General features: G+C 39.0%; 1 protein-coding gene across 1 annotated transcript in view; it reads right to left on the bottom strand.

The window, feature by feature from the left end:
* Nucleotides 1-11,769: 11,769 nt before the first annotated feature.
* Nucleotides 11,770-21,524, bottom strand: part of ZDHHC17 (zinc finger DHHC-type palmitoyltransferase 17) — a 1,884,000-nt gene continuing 1,874,245 nt past the window's right edge. The window contains exon 17 of the mRNA XM_044087981.1: nucleotides 11,770-12,790. Coding sequence (XP_043943916.1) covers nucleotides 12,652-12,790 — 139 coding nt within the window. The 3' untranslated portion in view covers nucleotides 11,770-12,651. The remainder of the gene's footprint in view (nucleotides 12,791-21,524) is intronic.

Below are 21,524 nucleotides of genomic sequence, written 5' to 3'. Positions count from 1 at the left end.
AGACATTTGCTATCCTGGTACACTGAAAAAAAAAGGCAATGGATATGGAGACAAGACTGTCATTAGTGGTGGGTTTATATCCTGTATCTGCATCTATAGAGTTGACATAAGGCTATAAATACAGAAGCTGGTGTCAGTCATAACCAACTAGAGAAGTCATAAAGGCCAAAGAAAAAGGATTAAAAGTTGAAAAGACAAGCAACAGTGGTCTCAGATGGTTCCACTACATGCCTTGAGATGGGAGCTCCTACCACATTCACATGCTGTTCTTTCCAGTGACAGGATAAATGAAATGACTTCAGGGGTTATTCCCTTAGCTTCTGCCACTGTCACTGCCTGAGGAAGTTTTAAAAAATGGCCTATTCTTTCCATTGTCTTTCTCCTTGTGAAAAAAAACCCCTCATCTTTGGTTGGGGCTGCTGGTTCTCAGGAGTTTTACCATCTATGTCCCATGATTTAGTTGGAATGGACTCAAATGATGAAAGAACAATAACTTCATTGCCTAAATTTTGGTGGCTGGGCTAAAGTAAGAGGTGGGGCCACGGAGTATAGCTTCCCTATCCTTTCCAACTTCTCTGGTAAAAGATGATTCTGGAAAAACCTGAATGTAACAGAGTGATAAACTTGGTGAAAGGTCTGCAATACAAAAAAAGTTATTTTACACTCAGTTGAGACATATTTTAGCAATTGTGCTTTCACTGCATTTCTTGATGGAACTGCACTATTCTCACCAGTCTCATTGCCTATGTGAGTGATATATACTGCTTTAGCAGGTCTTTTACTCTGTGCTCCCATGAAGTTAGTAAACTTAAGTAAGGGGGTGTAGGGTGAAACCTCCCATATGGTGATGGTGGAACAAGGGATTCTACCACTTGCAAAAAGACCTTTTTATGTTTAATAACAGAAAAAACTACTACATGGAGTAGCTACACAAATTTTACTACCAGCTGGGCTGTGGGCTCCAAGTAGAATAAGCAGTGCATATGCCACAACCCTTACTTAGTGAATGCACGGCTTCTAGGTAAAAGGAAGGACTAATCTCAAACATGCATCACCTTTTAATGGAGGAAATAATATACACAAAAATTGTGTGCTACTAAACTTAATCAGCAGCAAGAAATGTACAGCACATCAAACACCACCTCCAAGATGGAAATGGTTTCAATTTTCAGACCTATATTTATCGCATATGTTTAACTGTGTAGGCAAGCTAGACCAGGCACCCTTATCAGCCACAACCTGGGTCAGAGGCACATTTACAAAACCAAGTATCAGCAAAATACATTTAACAGCTGTAATTACTACATTAAACTTTGGGCCTTTAAAACATGATCTTCAGATATTTAATACACGATTACTTTAAGTACAATAAAATTAACACATGCAAATTCATTTACTGATAGTACACTAGCAAGCAGAACAAATTACATCTGAATAATTGGGAAAACAAAATATAAATTAAGTGGTTCTTTTAGGAAAGGAAATTATTTTTTCAAGCCTAGAGTACTTGAAGGACAGCACAGCAACAATTTTCCTGTAACAGTTGCATTTTTGATCTGTAGTTAGGTGCTCAATTGTGTTGTGATGCTTGCGATTTTCCTTCCTGATTAGGGCCGATAGGTTCTGGGAAGTGTGAAAGGTTTACATAAAGAATGTTTCACCAACTCCTAAACCAAAAGCAGGCCTTTTTTTATCGCAGGGCATCACTGTCAAGAGGTCTTAATATATAGACTGCTGATCAATTTAAATATTACTGGAAGGTAGGGGACAGTATTTTGGGTGTAGTAATTTGAAGGTAAGAGAGTTGAACACCCAGAAGTTAAACAACACTGATATTATAACTGCAGTACAGTCTTGGAAAATACCTGACATGGCTAAGTACAGGGTAGACAGACAGAAATGAAACTTGACATGGTGGTTTGTGATCAGAAAGCAGTGAAACATCTGGTGGCATGCTTTGAAACTAGAAGTACAAGAAAGTATGTTGCACATTCAAGAAGTCAACCCAGCCTCCTTAGCAGATGATATTGGGGAGAAACTGTGACTACATGGAATCCCTCTGGGATGAAATACTTTTTTCAGATAACCATCTTCTGGAATAAGGCCAGCATAATTTTTTGTGCGGGGTACTAGAAATTATGTTATAAATACTGCACTTGCAGAGGATAATACTGAATTCCTACACAAAAAAAAACACTGCCTGCCCAATGATCACCATTCTAGTGGGGATGGAAAGAGCAATGGCAACTGGGAGCACTACTACTTGAAACTACTGTGGAACCTCCTTCTGCCAAGTCTGTGAACTGCACCTAAGGCTTCTGGCTCAGAGTCACCATTGGTTCAACTGGGATCTTGGTAACTGGTTGCAGAATAGTGGTGCGGCAAAAGTGATATCTTGGTTTAATAAGAATGATGGCACATTTATTCACCCAAGAAATTATGGCCAGTCAATTGCAGACATTTTACTTGCTTCCACTTTTGAACCCAACAGTAATGATACTGTTTTTAAAATCTACTTTATGGATGCCTCACTGTTACCCTGTCTGCTACAGTACAGGCAGAAAACAAGAGAAAGGAACAACTGTTAAGCATACTTGGCATCAGTTTAAGCGTCTTCCCAAATTAATCTCTGATAACAAGCAGTGCTCTTTCTAAAACTGTTTGCGGAAAGTAAATCGGAGAGGTATACCAGTTCAATGAAAATAACAATGCATATTTCCTACAGCAGGCTACAACACTGCAGTTTCTCTCTGGAGAGCAAAACAAACCACCAGCAACTGATATTTAGCTGACAAGACAGCATTAACAGTTTCTGGATTTTTGGGTGGGTCCTCAGAACCTAAACCTTCTTCTAACTTCTTGATCACTGATGCAAATGTACCAAAGTACGCTTAAATGGCCTTTAAAACATACGGTGGGGAAATCCCGATGGTTTGATCAAGGCCTTAATGTGTCACTCCAATGAACAAATAAAGGCATCTTACATTAGTCTCTACAAATCTGGAGGATATCGCTGAAGGAAGTATCACCATGAGCTAAACCTGGACAGCCTGTCTCCATTTACTCATTAATGCCAAGGAAGTCACATGTAATGTGATGGCTTTCTCTAATGCCTCTCAAATTTAAGATGAAGAGGAGGAGGCCATTGCTACTTTACCATCCTTCCCCTTTTTCTACTCTTTATTAAGCAGGTTTAGGGGGAAATGGCATAATAGAAAGAATAGTACCTTGTTGTCGTCTTCACTCTTGGCTGTAGTGCTGTCATATACTTGAAGCTGCAAAATCTGGGGCTCAAGAGGTCTGCAGTGGGGGAGGGGGAGGGGTGGCTGACACAAATGGGAACTAATACTGCTTACCAGGGTAACTAATGTCAAGGAACATGAGACAATAATGGTACCAACAATCTTGTAATGCCAAACTAACTACAGCATGAAATCATCTGCAAAGAAATGGTCAAGACTAGTTTGCCTTCTTCTGAATCTACACCAAGAAAATGTACAAGAGCTGCATCAAGGCAGGATAACTGAGCTGAAATAAGTTTACTATACTAAGGATGAGAACGTTTATGCCAGCACAGTGTACTACTAGGCATCATAAATGACTGTACGGGAATGGCATCTCATAAAAAACGGTGAATGTAGTATGCATCACCAAGAAATAATAATGAAGTAAAGACACTGCTTCAAGAGTGACTGGGACAAATGAAGATCCCTGAAAGGAACTAGGCTCTGGTGGCAGACCTGTACAGTATCCAGCAGAAAGATGAATTTTTTTATGACAAGACAAGATGTTGGCAAATTGAAACATTAAAGTCCGTGTCTGGGAGATTAGGCCTGCCACTAGTCACAGCCTACATGTCATCATTCATCATTAAGACATATGTCAATACATGGGCACCACCTTAAGAAGGATCAACAATAAATAGTGTTCCTGTAAGTGATCAGAAGTTGGGTACCAAATGTTAATATTACTGTCACTATGTTAAAGGGACTAAGAAGATGTTAGGGGAGCATGACAAGGACTTTTACTTACCCCCCCCCCCAAGTTCTTTGGATTTCTTCCTACTAGATTTAGCTTCTCATTCCTGTGTTTTTGGCGTCTTTTGTCCTCATTTACTATCACAGGAGCAAATCAAGGAAGTGAAGAGACCTGACTTGATATATTTAACAAAGTTTTCAAGCATCTTCTGCCTTCTATACCTAGGGGCCACAGTTAAATTGAGCCACAGAATGTACAGGCTTCAGGGATGTGTTTGTGCATCAGGCACCGAATGCAGATTTTGAGGTTAGGTTCTACCTTTCACTTGGCACTTCACTGATTTGGCAGCTGGTGAAGACAATGTAGAGATGCATAAGAGAAAACAGCAAGATATAGGAAAAATGCATTAAACTTCAAATAACTACAGAGAATAAAGTTTGATGAATGACTGTTGAAGAACAGGAAAAAATTGGAAGGACAACAGTCATACCATTTTATTGGTGCTGGTATCAGTGCCTAGAACAGGTAACATTGTGGCCTTGGCTAAATTATGATCAGGATGGTTCCTACCACTACCTGGCATTATTGTCCGATTCCAGGCCATAAGCTGCAAGAATTCCTTAAGTAAAACCTCTATTGCACTGCTGAAGCCTCAATTTCCAGCCTAACAAGTACTGCTTTAACTCAAGTAGATGACGACAGCCCCTACTGTGTGCAATTACTGTGGAAAGTAAGTATATTGCTTCCATGTAGCCACAACACCAGATGTGCATACCAATACCTAATTCTTAAAGAGCCCTCTAGTAAATTGCCAAGCAGAACATGGGGAAAAAAATGGTTCTTTTGTTGTCAATGATATACAAGATGCATGCTATTCAAGAAGAAATAAAGTTTGTCTTAAGTTTCTTCAGTCTTCCATTATCTAAGAGTTTGCTATGTTCAACAGTCTGGGGAAATTATTAAAATTTCTATTCAATTCTAATAAGTCTAGGAAGCTAGTTGTAATAGGCACAAAACTGACCAGAAAGCAAGTGCATAAGTAAACTTGATTTCAATTCTAAAGAATGTCAATGTTTAACACATATGCACAAGCAATCACCCGGATTGATTTGTGTTCACTATGTGCCATCTAACGAAAACAACAGATATACAACATTTTATAGAACTACACAAGGCAATCATGTCATCAAACATAGGTATGTTACTTAGTAAGAAAAGTGCTTCATAAAGATGTTACGACTACAAGGTTAAGTATTTAAACATCTCCCTCTCAGTAAAACAAAGCTATCCAGGGCCTCATTGTATTGTTGATCTTAACATAATCGAACATTAACCGAAAATAAAGGCTCAAGCTTACCTGTCCATTAGATATCAGACATTTATTAATCTTCCATTTTATAAATCAGGAACAATAAAAGAAAATAAATTAGACAATATAATTCACTCAGTAGGTTGGCTGGTGACAATGATATTCTATAAAATATACTTTCTGAACTTCAAATCTTACTTAAAAAGGTTACTTTACACTCAATTTCCAGTGAATAATCTTTAAAAATAAACTGCACTTTATAAGCAACATTTAGACAAATAAAGGAGTATTTCAGTAAGCCAGAGCTAGTTAACCTGCAGGAAAAAGTACAGCAACTCTGAGATCTTTAATCAGCATTCAGTACAGTTTGTCCACAGCTGCATCATATTCTACTCTAACCTTGCAAGAATTATTTGTGGTAATGGAAAGAAATGCTTCATTCTTGGACACTGACTAAAAACTCTTCTGCATCTTTAGCATACTGTGTAAACTAAATACAAGCATGGTGTTATAAAGCATCTAACTCATCACCTATATTATGCTATGTACCATATTTAGTGTGTCAGCACCTCATTTCAAGTGAGGATGTGCTGCCAGTATCACACATGGGGAAGATGCTATACAGCCATACCTCTCAACCATACTGAATTCCTTGGTATTTACCGGTTTTGAAGTCAAAATAATGGGGTGCCACGAATTTCCGAATGGCCCCTTTAATTCATGGATACCCAGTTTTTTTTAACATTTTTTTTGGTTGTTGCTGATGTCATCGCGTGCTGGGCGTGCGCAATGACATCAGCTTCATGAGTGAGACAGCCAGCCTGTCGGAAAAGGGCTCCTGGCATGGCGTGACTGCGTCTGCATCTGTAATGTTTACCTTTTTTTATGGCACACACGTTCCGTCTACATACTATAGTCAAAGTTTGCAGCAGCAGGCTTACAGGCAGTCCCACAGCAGCACATATCGAGTGGAGCTCTGTACATTTTACTCTTTTTTTGCCAAGAAATAAAGATGTATTATTCCGACCAGAGGACTCGGGAGCTGTAAAAGGTGTAGAGCTTTTTTTTTTTTTTTTTTTTTTTTTAATATTTAATTAGTAAAGTAAAGTTAAACGTTCTGCTTCTGCCAGTGTGGCAGCAAAGACGAGAAGGAGCAAGGAAAGTACAGAAGACAGTTCAACTTCAAGAGTTCAAGATGGGTTGTATTGCAGAGCCAGAGTCCACTCCCGAGTCCTGGATGGGTTCACCCAGTGCCTGCAGCAGCTGCAAGTAAAATTCAAGAAGGAATCCCAGACCTCAGGGAGACCCAGACTCAAGATCAGGACACTCAGAATGAGAGAATTTCTCTCTGACTGCAGGTAAGAATAAAACGGCAAACAGAAATGGATACAACTAGTAGTAGTACTGGTCCTATGACTTTCCCAGATTGGGATGTTTCCAGGGGCTGACAGGGCCTTGTCCTTCAACTTGAGCATGTATCATGGAGACATTTTGTTGAACTCGCCATTTGCAAATTAAAAGTTGCTGTAAGGTGCACTGTGGCCACATAGTATGTGTGTGATGGGTTCAGTTAATATAGACACTAGCCTTACCTTATTAAGGATAATACATATTTTTTGTTAATGGTATATTTATTTGTTTTTCATATTTATTTTTCAGTTGTGCTTTATTACATATTCTCTTCACTTTGTCCTTGTTTTCTTCAGGAGAATATGCTCTCTGTGTACCTCATAGAATGTATTTCCTTTATATCCGTTATCAATGCTCCGTTGCTTAGTCGTATTGCTGAGAAAATACTAAACGTTATACAAATTAGTGTTGACTGAGACTAAATGTCAATCATGATGCTAAAGCTCAGCTGACAGACTTCACACCAAAATGAATGAATTCCAGCATAACTGACACCATTTGCAAGGGTGACACCACTGTAATTTTCAGTAGAAATCACACTCTAGTACATGAAAGTAAAACACATCTTTTTTGCAGGGGACAAGACACCTTGTACCACCAGTGTGCGACAGCAATCCCCCTACAACTTTATAATTCTCACCCAAATATCTTAAGACCTCAGAGATGAGTGCCATACTCAGATTATTGGAAGAGTGGGCTCTTTTTCCTCTTTCATTGTAGACAGTGTATGGGGCAGTATAGTTTCTGTGGGATTTTCTTCATTTATTAGCTGCTGAAAGGTGGACAGGTTGTTGCTGGTATCCCTATCCTTGCCTAACAGCTTAATAGCATTTCTTTGTGCCATCTGCTGAGTCACTTTCCAGAAGTTGGTAGTTTGTCCTGTGATGCCTTATTCTTTACTTTTTTGACTGCTGTCTTAGCTTCATTGTTAGCCAACCAGAATTCCTTCTTAGCCATGCCTGTGTTTTCTACTGATAACTTCCTGGACTTCTGCATTCTAGTACCAGCTTTCTTTGTGTACCTTATTTCCATACCTGCCTCAGCCACATATCTGTTCTATGATATGCTGAAATGTTTAGCAGGGAAATGTATGGGTTTGAAGTGGTGTAAGTTTGCTTTTTTGCATTTTAATCATTTCTAAGGTATGTGTAGTGCGTGTACCCATTGGGAAAATCATTGCCCCTCACTTATCTATGGCTTGAGAACATTTGATCACCTTAGATGTTAAGTACTACTGCACAATCATCACTCATTTAACCTGTTAAAACTGCTCTGCAGAAAGGCGGTAGTGAAAGACATTGATGGATGATGTTGTAAAGTGCACATCCACCCCCCATTGTCATTTATTCAGGACCGACATACACATTGATGCACCTGGTTTTCCCAAGTGTGATCCCGAGTCGTACATTCTGCTTATCTGTCACACATTTATTGATGAAAGTGTCATGAATATGCTCTGGTTAACATCAGCACTGTCTTAAATGTTCACTTTTCTTGCTTTTCTGTGTGTTCCACTATTTTGCTTAAAATCTGTGTGGGAAAGGAGCTGCATCTTCCCACAGGCAGGCTGGTTCTATCCCTGGTGACTTGTCTTGCCATGATCTGAATCCAAGATTATATTTTTAGTACATTCCACCCTGCTATGCCTGAATAGGACTTGATACCCCCTTCCCCATGGATTTCATAGTCCTCTCTACTTTAATATTCTTTCAAATCTATGTTTTGGCATGTACAGTACTTATAAAAAAATAAATCAGACATTCTCATTAAGAAGTTTCTTTTGGCAGAATCCAAAGTTTGTTTACACTACAGGACACATTGTTAGATTTCTGTGTGTAGGATAAATTTATTTTGTTGGTATCACATTATTCACTATACATTCATCAGTCGCAGAACATCCTGTAATTATGCCTTTTGATTTAATGATTCTATGAAAAACTAAATAATATCCTTGTCACAGTGTGTGATGACATATGTGAGTGACTAGATGTAAAGATAATATGTGGCTGTTACATGTATTAGAAATAGTTTCCTAGAGCAGAACATCTTGATAGCACCACTGACTTTCTCCTGTCAGAAAAAAATACTGGAAGATGTCCTTTTCTGGTCATTATTCTGTGGGATAGGATTACAAGCACCCAGCCTTTATTATATTTGATCTTTATTTTTGTTTTGGGAAGCTGCTGGTTAAACAATTAGTTTTTTTGCATTGTATAACTTTTTTTCTACCTTCACCCATTTTTTAGAATAATTAATAACTCACAGCAAGAGGTTCTCCGGTTTGATCCTCGGCTGGGGTGCCTTCTGTGCAGAGTCTGCATGTCCTCCCTGTGGCCGCTTGGGTTTCCTCCGGGTGCTCCGGTTTCCTCCCACATCCCAAAGACATGCTGTAAGTGGATTGGACACACTAAATTGGCCCTAGGTGTGAGTGCGTGCGTGTGTGCCTTCTGCAGAAGACTGGCAACTCGACACCGTAAAACTCCACTGCCAATCATGAGCGGACGGTGATCCGCTGTGGCGACCCCTAACCTGGAAAAGCCGAAAGAAGAAGACTGTGTACTTCTAGCAAGCTGTATTTTTATTATTACTATATTTTTTTTTTTTTTTAGAAATCTATGTATTTTAGATTTAGAACCAAACAAGACTTTGTTAATAGAGGCAGAAGCAGAGAGAGAAGGCAGGGATGCAGTTCATTTTATTTTTCTAAAAGAAAATTGTGTATTAGTTTTTCACAAGTTCAAAGTTTGATAAAGGCTCAAATGTCAGCATAAATAAAACACTATTGTTATGTTTCTTTTGTGTTTAATATTTTGTCTGTTTTCAGTTTGCATTTAAAAGTTGGTATCCCATAATTCAATTGGAGTGGGTGGGGTTATATAATTATGTATGCAAATCTTATGTTAATCAGCGTACAGATTTGTACCTATTTTTCATGGCCTTTGTCCAGATTTCTTATATTTCCAGGTTGAGAGGTATGCATACATTCTACCATTTCAACTGTGCAGAAACTGCTACCTACACCGTTACAACAAAATGCAGAGTTTTAGCAAATATATTCTAGCACAGTGCCATTATATGCAAAAAGCATCTCACTGGTACAAAATATTCATTTCTAATTTAAAGGATTAAGAATTCCATGTTGCCAAAGAGCATTACAGCCCTAGAAATTATATTCTACATCACAATCCCAGTGCTGGAGCTTAATCTAGAGGATAAAAAACAAAGCACCTTTACATCCAGAGGTGCAAAGGAGAAAAATGCAGCAGTGAATGAAATCACAGTCTTGCACTACCAGTATACAAGACACATTCATGCACGAGACTATCATTGCAAACACAACTACATTAACGGCAGTGCATGATTTCTGAGCTCCGGAGAAACAGACAGCATACTGCAACATGGAACACTTAGTTTAAAACTGCCTATCTGCTGGTTCTATTAACATTAAAAAGTAGTGGTGGGAAGGGTTGAAATTGCTGCTAGAATTATGATGGCTGTACAAACAAAAGTGGGACTGCATGTGTGCTTTCTTTTTTAGCATATATGACTGAACCAGAACTTTAATAGATACAGAATGCCTGTATATGTGCACACATGGGTGAAAAAGTGCAATTTTCAGATTTATTATTTATGTAAATCACGCACATTATACTCCTGCTGTGCCTTTACATGCCAGTGATGCTTGCGGCTACTACTAAAAGTTGCAGAAACGTTAGCACACATGCAAGCTGTGCATATTTATGATCTCTGTAAATGTCTCCATCCATGTATGATTCTATACGGCTAAAATGAGTGTGACAGTTACAACAGTAGCAAGCTAGTATGTGCATTGTACTGTGCAGTATATTCCAGTGCCAGATGCAACAAAGCTTTTGTTTTAACTTTTGTGTTATGCTTCATGAGATGTAGCATAGCCATGTCCTGCTGATAGGATTCTGTGAAGCGTAGGTAGGGGTTCAGAATCATGTTACCATATGTGTAGATATTAGATATGTGACCCATGTCCAGGAAATTATTTTACTGGGTGCCATTGTTTGCACATCCCCTTCATAGCACAGCTTGTGCTGTTCTATTTAGTCTGCATATATCATGTAACTGGCAATCCTGCACATTTATTATATGGGAATTCTTCTGTGAAATAAACCTAATCACTGTGGACTTCACCCTAGATAAACGCAAAGCAAAATCCTTTGATTAGGGCAGAAATTATTCAATTATCCCTGTGAATTTGACTATGTTTTTGTCCATATCTTAGGGTGCGGTGAACCTGAAGTTGATACATACTGGGGGGCAAGGTGCATGTGAAAGGGAGTGCTAAGGGTGATGTCGCCTGCAAAACACACTGAAAAACCCATACTTTCACAAATTGTGAGAAATGGAAATTCTAATCCTTGCAATTTTAACAAGTTTCTATATTTAAAAAGGTAAAAATCCAGACTGCCTAGTAAGGAGTGTGATCACTGCTATTAATGGAACTCACAGGCTTGTTTCTGGTTAGTGCAATATTTTGGGGGAAACAATAGTTTTGCTTTGGTAGACAATCAAAGTACAAGCACAGTGGAAGATTTCCAACATCAACAAATCAAATCAACTAACTTGGTGGTTTTACTCAGAAATTCACTTATGAAATGGTGTGGTGCTTTTCTTCTGTGATGCTCATATGCCATGCAATAGCTTACATGATTTAAGACTTCCTACCTTGGGTATTAAAGACTGCAATACGTTTAATAGCATATCAACTGACTGTAATGATTATGCTATCAACAAATTACTCCACAGCAAGTGTAAGACTACCTACTAGTTATACGGAATAACACCACCTGTCAAAAATGCAGGGAATCTTCAATATATAGTGTTCTGAAACAAACTAAGTTTATACTTTGTAAACACTTAGAACACGTTCATTCAGAAACATTTTCCATATGGCAGCATGCTGAGGAAATATTAACATACTAGTCTTGCAAGATCAGCAAGATATATGTACCTGTTACATATTTTTTGTCTTCAACAAAGGAATTAACCGTTTTAAACATCCACTACACATACAGGTTGTTTCAATAAGACTCTGAAAATAAAAACAATATGCATTATTCTTTACTCTTTCATGATAGTTATAAGGAGTCAAACCACAGCATATTTTGGTGAAACGAGACCAAAGAACAAATTCAGGCACATTTTTTTCCCCACGACCATTTTCACATCTGTTGCCCTAATAAAATGTACTGAAATAGGATCACTCCATCTGACTTTTGAAATGAATGTTAAACAGGATACAGGACTCACTAACATACGGTAATATTCATGCAGATATCTGCAATAAAGAAAAATACATTTTGTAGATCTTTCTGCAGCTTTAAAATGTCTGTTATGGACATGGAATATTATGCCCAATGTCATTTAAAACGTTCCTGTCATTTAGGGGAAGAAAACTATGAACATTATAATGAGTTCATTTATAACAATTAAAATGGATGATGATTAACAATTTGTTACGGTCTGACAATTTCTTGGTGATATTTAGCTGCACATGTAATTACAAGTTCATACTTTCAAAGTCCTTTCTCCAGTATTGCAAATCCAGCACTCTCATCAACACTTGGGTCAATGTATCAATAAATTCCTGGAGCTGTACAGCATTCCACTGCATCATGGCAAAGTAACAAAAATGCACAGAACGATATTGCAAATTATTCTCATTTAAGAATGTTTAAAAGTCTCTCTCTCTCTTTAATCTTCCTTGTCTGAAATGTCGTCAGTTTTCTTTAAAAAAAACTGTCTTTGTTGGCCTTCCATTAAAAGTTCTTGACAAACACAAGGTACCTTAAAATGCATCTTCAGCCTTGTGAAAGAAGCATGCTTGTTCAAGAAGATGTGAAACTTGGAAGGACTTCTCAGGCACCATTCAGAGCAGCTGATGGTAAATATGATGTGTTCATGTGATGATGACGGTCAAGCTACACTAGCTGGTAGCCTGATCCTGAAGTCTGGTCATAATCTATTGTGTATTGTCTTGTCCAATCTATAAGAATGGGATGGACGAGGCCACAGCATTTTATTTCAAAGAAGTCTATGATATTTCTTACACATCCATGACTGCAGAAAACAAGGGTAAGAGTTGGTTAAACAAGGACTGCCTTGGACTTTAAAAAACAAACCAACACAAATGCATTTAGTAATCATCATTTGTCTTAAATTATTTAACATCTATGACAATATATTTGTTTCAGCAGGACAGTCCACCAATGAAGACCTAAGGCATACTAACAAAATTTAAGGAAAGAAGCAAACCAACTCTCGACAGGAAAAACAGCGAACGCCCTAACTTCGACACAAATTACACAAAATGTCAATATCTCAAACGGCCAGAGCAGCAATTTTTTTTTCCAAAGGTAAAAAAATCGCTGGGCCAACAAAAAAAAAAAAAACTCAGACAAAATAAAGTGTGGGGGGGGGGCTTTGCACCCCCCCCCTACTTAAATATACCAACTCCGAGATTGTACTACAGTGGAGGAAACTGCAAATTCCTGACAATGGCCCAGCGATTGCTCTGGGAAAAAAATTGCTGTTCTGGCCATTCCAGATTTAGACATTTCCTCTAAAATGTGTCGACGTAAGGGCGTTCGCTGTTCTGCCCTATCGTAATCCTAATATAGACCCATCTCTCAAGCACTACTTGGAAAACATACACTTAAAAATATACTTGTGACAGATGGTTCAAAGCTCCCTTTATACACTACTGTTTTAGAGATATTCTTTGCATTTCCTTTGCACCTTTGAACAATATCACCTTGCCGATTCAAAATCTTCCCTTAAATAAATCTCTCGCAAATCACATGAAAGCAGTAAGATATACAAACAACTGCACAATGGCTCTACGTCAAAATTTACCACAGCAAATATTTCTATTTTTACCTGTAGATTATGTTAATTGTGACATTCCAAGAGCCTTTGTGCACTATTTACTTATTTTACTCTGCTTGTAGGAAGGTGGACCAGTATGACCTATGACCCTAGTTACAGTGAGGTATAAAATGAAATAACACAACAGTACAAGGTGGAAATATTCTGCAAAAACAAGTACTACAGACAGCAGGTTGCATTAAAGATAACAGTTACATGCACATTCACCAAACTGAAAAAAAAATACTTCAAACAATTCTACTTACTGTTCAAGAATTAGAAGCAGAACCAAAACTAGAAAAGATTAGCCCAACGTCACACAGCCCAGCATGCTTATTAAAAGGAAATTCTGTAATCTCAGGTCTGTAATGTTACACCTTTTTTTAACTTCCACATACTCTCACACATTAGGATCATACAAAGTTTAGTTAGGCAGGTAATAACCGGAAAAACAAAAATGTCATATGTTTTGCAGTTGACAGGTTAATAAATCTAAGGCATATTTCTTTACTAGCAGGTGGCACTTTCCAAGTACTTCCCTTTGAAATGTCTCCTTTAAACTTGGGCCCCTCCACTCTTGCAGACATCCAAGAAAAACTAAAAATGAAAAGGGTGGGTGTCCCCCTTCATTCAAAGTTATTTTTTTCTGCCAAAATATAAACCGACAATAATAATCTGTTAATCTTCCAAGAAAATATATTACAGTGCTTGATGTAAAATAAAGCCTACAAGTCCAAGGAAATGAGAACTGGCCAGTCATCGTGCTCAAAATGGTCGTGTACATTTGGTGTTTCATTAAATACCTATACAGCCAATGTTTCCTCTTCTAGACTTTCTTAGTCAGGGGAAAAATTCCTTTAATTAAAGTACTGAGATGTAAATTGGCACAGGAAGTAAAATGGGTTACCCAATTAATGAAGAAATTCTTGAAGGACTGTACATCCAAGATCAAGCTGCAGCTCTTGACACCCTATCTAGGCTAAAATCATAAACCTTACAACAAAGATATCCTGGACTGACTATCTTACAAGAGTATTCAGAAAATAGCAAGCTTGCACATCAATGGAAATTCTCCCTGAACAGGAAATAAGGACTCTGAATCATACTAATCAAGATAACATGGTCTGTTTGAAACTGCTCTGAGCTGCCTACCTAACAGTGATAATGGAAATGAATGACTGCTTTGAATATTCACATGACAGTATGTGTCACAAGTTAACAGTTCAATGGCTTGTGACCATCCATCTTGTTGGAAAAACCTCATCTGAATTAGACCACTCCAGGAAATATATGTGCATACCTGATCATGGTAAAATCCAAAACTTCCCTTGTATGAAAAGTATGGCTCACCAAAGGATACACCCTGTTTTTGTGAACAGACCAAACTGACTGCTCATAACACAGCTTCTAGTTCTGCTATCTTATTATATACAACGAAGAAGATGCATTTCCAAAACAGGAAGATGGCTTCATAAGAAGCTATGGAATCTAAGGAGAAAGGGTCAACCCTTCCAGGACATTTAAGTCCTAAACACTTCTGTAGCAATACCCTACTTTGCTTCTGACCTGCCTAAAAGAAGCTCAAGAAAAGCGAAAATGGCTGACAAGTGCGCTTTAACTGCAACTCTTCAGATTCCAAACTACACCATCCAGAAATTAAGAGTATTAATTCTTCTGTTTGCTGGTCAATGGATGAATCATTTCAATCTGCCCCAGGAGATAATCCAGGTTGCAACGTTTTCTTGCTGAAAGAAGAAAGCACAGTTGTGTGATATGTACACCTTAACAGCAGAGCTTTGAAAAGCCATCAATGTAACAGTAAACCATAACATTTTGGCTTCATTACCACATGAGTTATGCTGGACTGACTGCCTTTAATAGCACTTTTCTTCCCTGTGAATGCTAAATGCTAGTTTTGTGCCAGTACATCAAAAGAAGCATGTAGCTCAAGGCTCCCACGTATAAACAGTGTTGACATGCTCCTTCTTCGGTTCTTTGTGGCTAAACTGAATGCCAAAAAATGCATCATCATCCCTTTTGGGGAGAATGACATCCCCACAAATTATCACATTGAGAATAAGGCACTAAGCACACAATCAGTTGCAAGGGACTTAGGAACTCAGGTTGATAGCAAACTGATTTTTTGACCACCATATTGCCTCCGTTGTATGGAAAGCTTTCTACATGGCCCACCTCATTAGTACAAGTATCTCATCCAGGGACAAGGTGGTCATAACATCGGTGTATTCTTCCCTTATAAGACCGATTATTGAATACAATGCCCCTTTCGGCATGTACCTCACAGCAGCAGCTGGAGAGACTACAGAGATTCCCCATCCAGAGCCTCAAACATCTACCCTAGACAGATAGGCTAAAAGCCCTGTCCCTCTACTCAGTCTCCTACAGACTCCTCAGAGGTCACCTCTGTCTGGCATACAAAGCAATATCAGACCCCACCTGATGTGACTGCTGCATATCCGCAAGTCAAGCTCCACTCGAGTAACCCGCATGTGAGACCTCAACCTGGTCTGTGACATCAATAGGACTTCCTGGCAGGGCAGATTTGTGTCCCAGAAACTCCCCTTTTTGTGGAATAGACTCCCTCTCCATGTAAAGCAGAGTACCTCATTAAACCTTTTTAAGTGCAAATTGGATGGGCAACAGGAAATACACCCCTGGAATTCCACCTCTGTCCCTGCTGTACAGTGGCATAGGATGCTGACTTGTTGGAACATGGGCTAAATTCTTGGCTAGGCTTGTAAGGGCCTCAGGGCCAATAGCCTAGTAACTTCCTATGATGCTATAAACACCACCACCACCACCAGAAAGTATATGTAATGCCTACACTAACATAACCAGTAACAGCAAACAAACGTATTCAACAGCACCCAAGAAAAATAGAGAGAGAAAGAATGGTGAACAGCTTTATTGACAAGGGATCATTCCTAAAACAGCTAATACTACAGTATTTCACACAACTCCCTAATCTTACTTTAGAAGAGGTCCCTTTAAAAAAATGAGCCAAAGGCACTTACTATAAAAGAGATGTGGTATTCTGGTCAGACTTCCCTTAATATGAATAATATCAAAGTTCTGCAATGAAAATAAGGTATGACTTGTGGAAGTAAAGTGGTTAATAAAATCAAACTTGTCAAATAAAGGTATCATCTCTGCCACATTCTCCCCTTTAGCCTCAAAGCTTCCAAATACTTCCTACAATGTGAGGAGTCTCACAATCACTCTGGACCCTTTCTTCAAAAACCTGAATCCAAGTTCCATGGTACAGAAATGTAGCTGGCTCCAACAGTGCTCTGTGCCAGCACATCGAATCAGCGCCCACCCTCCCCCAGCTCTTCTACTGAAGAGCCCAAAAAACTGATATTCCTTCTATTGGCACACCATGTCTTGGTTCTGTGCCCTGCCTATGACGCTCCTTCTGCATATTTAGCACATTTAAACAAATAAATATGGTTTCTTCTTGTTAACTGTAGCAAACAGCTGCTCCAAATTCTGGATCCCACACAGTTTGGTTTTCTGAAGGGTAGATCACCCCTGCTCAACTTGGTTGACTTCTTTGAGTCAGTCACCAGAGATGTGGATGAAGGCAAAGTGGGTCATACAGCCTACTTTGATCTGGCCAAGGCCTTTGATACCATTCCCCACTCAGGAATCATAGAAAAACTCACTAAGCTAGGCATCAACCCCTATATCACTAGGTGGGTTGCAAACTGGCTCACAGATAGAACCCACAGTGTGAAAGTAGCTGACTCCAAGTCAGACTACCAACCAGTCACAAGTGGAGTCTCACAGGGTTCGATCCTGGGTCCGCTTCTGTTTGGTATCTACTTCTCTGAAGTCCAGGCCAACACGAAGGGTCTCTGGCTGACAAAGTTTGCTGACGATTGCAAGTTGGGAGCTATTATTAACTCTCCAAGCGATGTTGACATCCTACAGAAAGGCCTCACTGAGACCAACAACTGGTATCAGAACCATGGCCTTAAGCTCAATGCCAAAAAATGTGTAGTCATCCCCTTTGGTAAAAACCCAGTTCCCATGAATTACCACATCGATAGTAGTCCACTGAACACAGAAGGTGATATAAGAGATCTGGGAACACAGATTGACAGCAACTTCTCTTTTGACCACCACACTGCCAAAGTGGTCAGAAAATCCTATGTGGCACATCTCATTACTAGGGGTTTTGCATCCAGGAAGAAAGAGGTCATTGTCCCCCTCTACTCTTCCCTCATTAGGCCCATCATCGAGTACAATGCCCCATTTAGCATGCACCTTACTAGACACCTGCAACAACTGCAGAGGCCACAAAAGTACCTCACAAAGAGGATCCTAGGCCTTAAACACTTGTCCAATATAGACAGACTCAAAAAACTCCAACTATTCTCTGTCTCTTATCGGCTACTTAGAGGACATCTCTGCTTGACTTACAAAGCCATGTCTGACCCAGCTCTGTTAGAAATGCTACATCTAAAGAAATCCCAATCACTCCGCACCACATGCTCCAGAGACCTCAACCTCATTACCACAATCAACAGAACATGCTGGAATGACAGGTTCATAACACAGAGACTGCCCATGCTATGGAATAGACTTCCCATACATGTCAAGCAGAGCACCTCACTGGCCCTCTTCAAGAGAAATGTTGAGTGGATGGGAAATAGAAAATTCACCACAGGGATTACTCCAGTGGCTCTACTCAACAGAGGCACTGGGAACTAAGGTCGGGTGGCATGATGCCAGGGTAATCCTATGGGCTAGGCTTGTAAAGACTCCAGGGCCATTAGCCTAGTACACACCTATGAACAGTTTATACCCTGTTTGCATGGAGTGCTATGGAGCTCCTATTTTAGCTAAAAAAAAAATCCTGTATTGAACTGTAACAAACAGTTGCCGCAGTTCAGACCACACATACTTCTAAAAGCTGATACTGCACTTAAGTCCAGTGAGGATGATGGGTAGTTGATTGGGCCCACTGAAAACTTTAAGCCTGGGGCTACTGCCCCTCTCGCCCTGCCTTAGCAACATTTCACCCATGGTACTGACCACACTATGTTCTAAACTTAGAGAGTCTCTTAATATTCAACCTATAAAATACTACCTCATACCCAAAATTCATGCCACAGCTAAAAACACTTTTTCAAAAACATGCACAGTGCAAGTGCATTAACACAGCGCATGTTATCTAATCATCTCCACATTCACTTCTACCTACATCACTCTGCTCCCTTCCTTTTTTCCAATGTTAAGCAACTTTGCAGTACCTGTTGATAATGTGGCTCAAACCTTGTTAATACATATTGTACACACCTGCTCTCACTGATGGATTTTGCACATATTTGTACTCCAACTGTTTTCTATTATTGCCATTTGTCTTCATTGTATTACTATTTGTATGGTTCTTTATAACAAATGCTGTCTACTTTATTTTCGGGCTAGTCTGAGACTGAAATTAGTCAGTTAAGTCCCTTACTTTCTTTGCCAATGGCTCTAAATATAATGCAAACAAAGAGGAAATAGGACATCCCTCCCTGGTTCCTCTGTTTAGACCCAACTTATCAGAGAGGAACCCTCCCACTTGAATTTTTGTCTCCAATCCCCCATATATCCTCCTAAATTAACCTTATTACTGTAACAGGGAATGCAATTCCTTCTAATGCCCTACTCAGAATCCCAGCTTACTCAGGCTGTTTTCTCTGCATAAAGACCCACCAAGAGCAGCAGTATTTTCTTACATTCGCTCATCTCTGGGTCATCATTGGTTTATTAATATTTGCCTTCCCTCCACAAAACCACATTGATACTTATTAATTCTGGCAACACTTTTGCTATTCTTTTAGCTATTATGGATGCAAACACTTTAAAATCATGGTTGAAAATTGAAATGGGCCTATATGATGGGTTTTAAGTATTACAGCTACCACAGCTTTCTTCTAGGTTGGTGCTTTCCCTCCTTTTAAAATACTGTTAAAACCTTCCATATCTTTACCACCTTCTTCCCTCCTAGCTGTCAAACTTCCACAGGAATACCCCCATCTTTCCTGCTTAATGATTTTACATCATCTCATCTCCTATTACAAACTGTTAATTGTTGAGCCTCATGTACCTGTAACCTTGACATACTTTATTTCCACATTTCTCTGCTTTATACAATTAAAAAAATTGAAATATCTCTAATAGCTCTACAGAATCACTGGTTATTTTTCTTGGTGTGGGCTCCCTAAGTTTGACAACAAACATGTTTGTGCTCTGGAGTTATCAAAAAAAAAGGTGGCTTAACAGCAATCTTCTAAACTCATGCATATTATCCAGAGACTCCCATATTTTCTATTTAGCACTCTGCAGTTGTGCCTGTTCTTGTTGTGTAAGATTCCTCCTTATTCTGCAAAACTTGAACCTTTGTCAGCCCCTTTAAATAATACTTATTAATTCTCAGTCTTCTCTCTTTTTTCTTTTATTTCTAATCTATTTTAAACTTCACTTTCATTTTATCCCACTCACTAGCTATAACTTTTGGAGAAATGTCTATCTTCCCTAATAACTTCTGCATAATTTCCACTGCACATTCCTTAAATACTTCTCTTTTTTACAGATAGGTAGGGAAGTGCCAGTTTCTCATTTTTACTTCATTACCCTGCATTTCTATCTTAGTTGTTATTGGCGCATGACCTGAAATAGTTACTGGATGCCTGCTGAAGCTTTCAATTAAATGTACATGTTCCAGTGAAACATAACTTTTTTCTTAGTCTTGTCCTGTTACTGTGCCTTGGGGAATAACATGTAAATTCTCTCCAAGTTCCTACTACTGAATTCACATCTTCTGTACCAAATATTTTCATAAATTTTCTTCAAAAATCTACCCTCTTTTGTTATATTTTCCATTCTATGTCCCCCAGATACATCCACATTGTTGGAAATTAAATTCCGGTCCTCACCTATAAGTAATATTCCTTACTGAAAACTGATAATTTCTCCCAAATTTTACTTAAGCTCCATATTGGCAGTTTTATGTGGAATATAAATACATGTCAGCATAATCCTCCTTCCTTGCCAGTAGCCACATTCTACTACAAATCGTGTCTATATTAGATCAGCGAACGCTTAAACAAGCGAACGCTGATTGGTCGACCTTATTTTAGTGAAAGTTACAAATATCGAAGCAACAGAAACTCAAATTTTGTCCTAGGGAAAGAATTCGGTTGTTCGTTTCTGTTGCTTCGGTATTTTCAGTGCTGTGGTGGAAAGTCATGGGTCGGATTCAGGTAAGTGTGCGATTGTGTGGATGTAGTGTTAGGGTGGGTTCAGGTGAGTTAGGGTTACGGCTCGGGTTAGGTATGTGTGCGATTGTGTGGACATGAGGGTTAGGGCGGATTTAGGTGAGTTAGGGAGCGGGTGAGGTGAGTGTGCGATAGTGACAGACCTTAGGGTTAGGGTTTGGGTTAAGGTAAGTGGATAGTGGTGTGTGCACAAGTTTAGTGTAGGGTTAGGTGTCAGATTTTAGGTGTATGTGTGTGGATTTCTGTTTGTTTGGTGTGCTTGTGTTGTGTGTGTGTGTGTGTTTTGGAGCAGCGATTTTGTTCCCCTGATCTGACAGTTCGAGATTGTAAACTTTCGCTTACATAAGGTCGATCAATCAGCATTCTCTTTTTTAAGCGTTCGCTGATCTAATATAGACCCTGCAAATCTACTTTATCTTATTATCTTTTTTCCCTCTTCCATCACTACTGAAGCTGTTCTAGCAATCAATGTTAAGTACTCCTTTTTTCTTTTGCCCCTAATATTCTTCTGAATACCCATCCTAAAATTCTTTCTTTATCAAATTTGCATGCTCACATCTTTCCAAATGTGTCTCCTGTAGCATTGCTATTCGCACTCTGTATTTCTTAATATAATCAGATACTGTTACCTTCTT

Source organism: Protopterus annectens, chromosome 11.part0 (genome assembly GCF_019279795.1).
Source record: "Protopterus annectens isolate FY-2018-M chromosome 11.part0, PAN1.0, whole genome shotgun sequence".
Lineage (NCBI taxonomy): Eukaryota > Metazoa > Chordata > Ceratodontiformes > Protopteridae > Protopterus > Protopterus annectens.
Note: the sequence above shows the minus strand (reverse complement) of the source record. Positions and strands in the feature narration are given on the sequence as shown.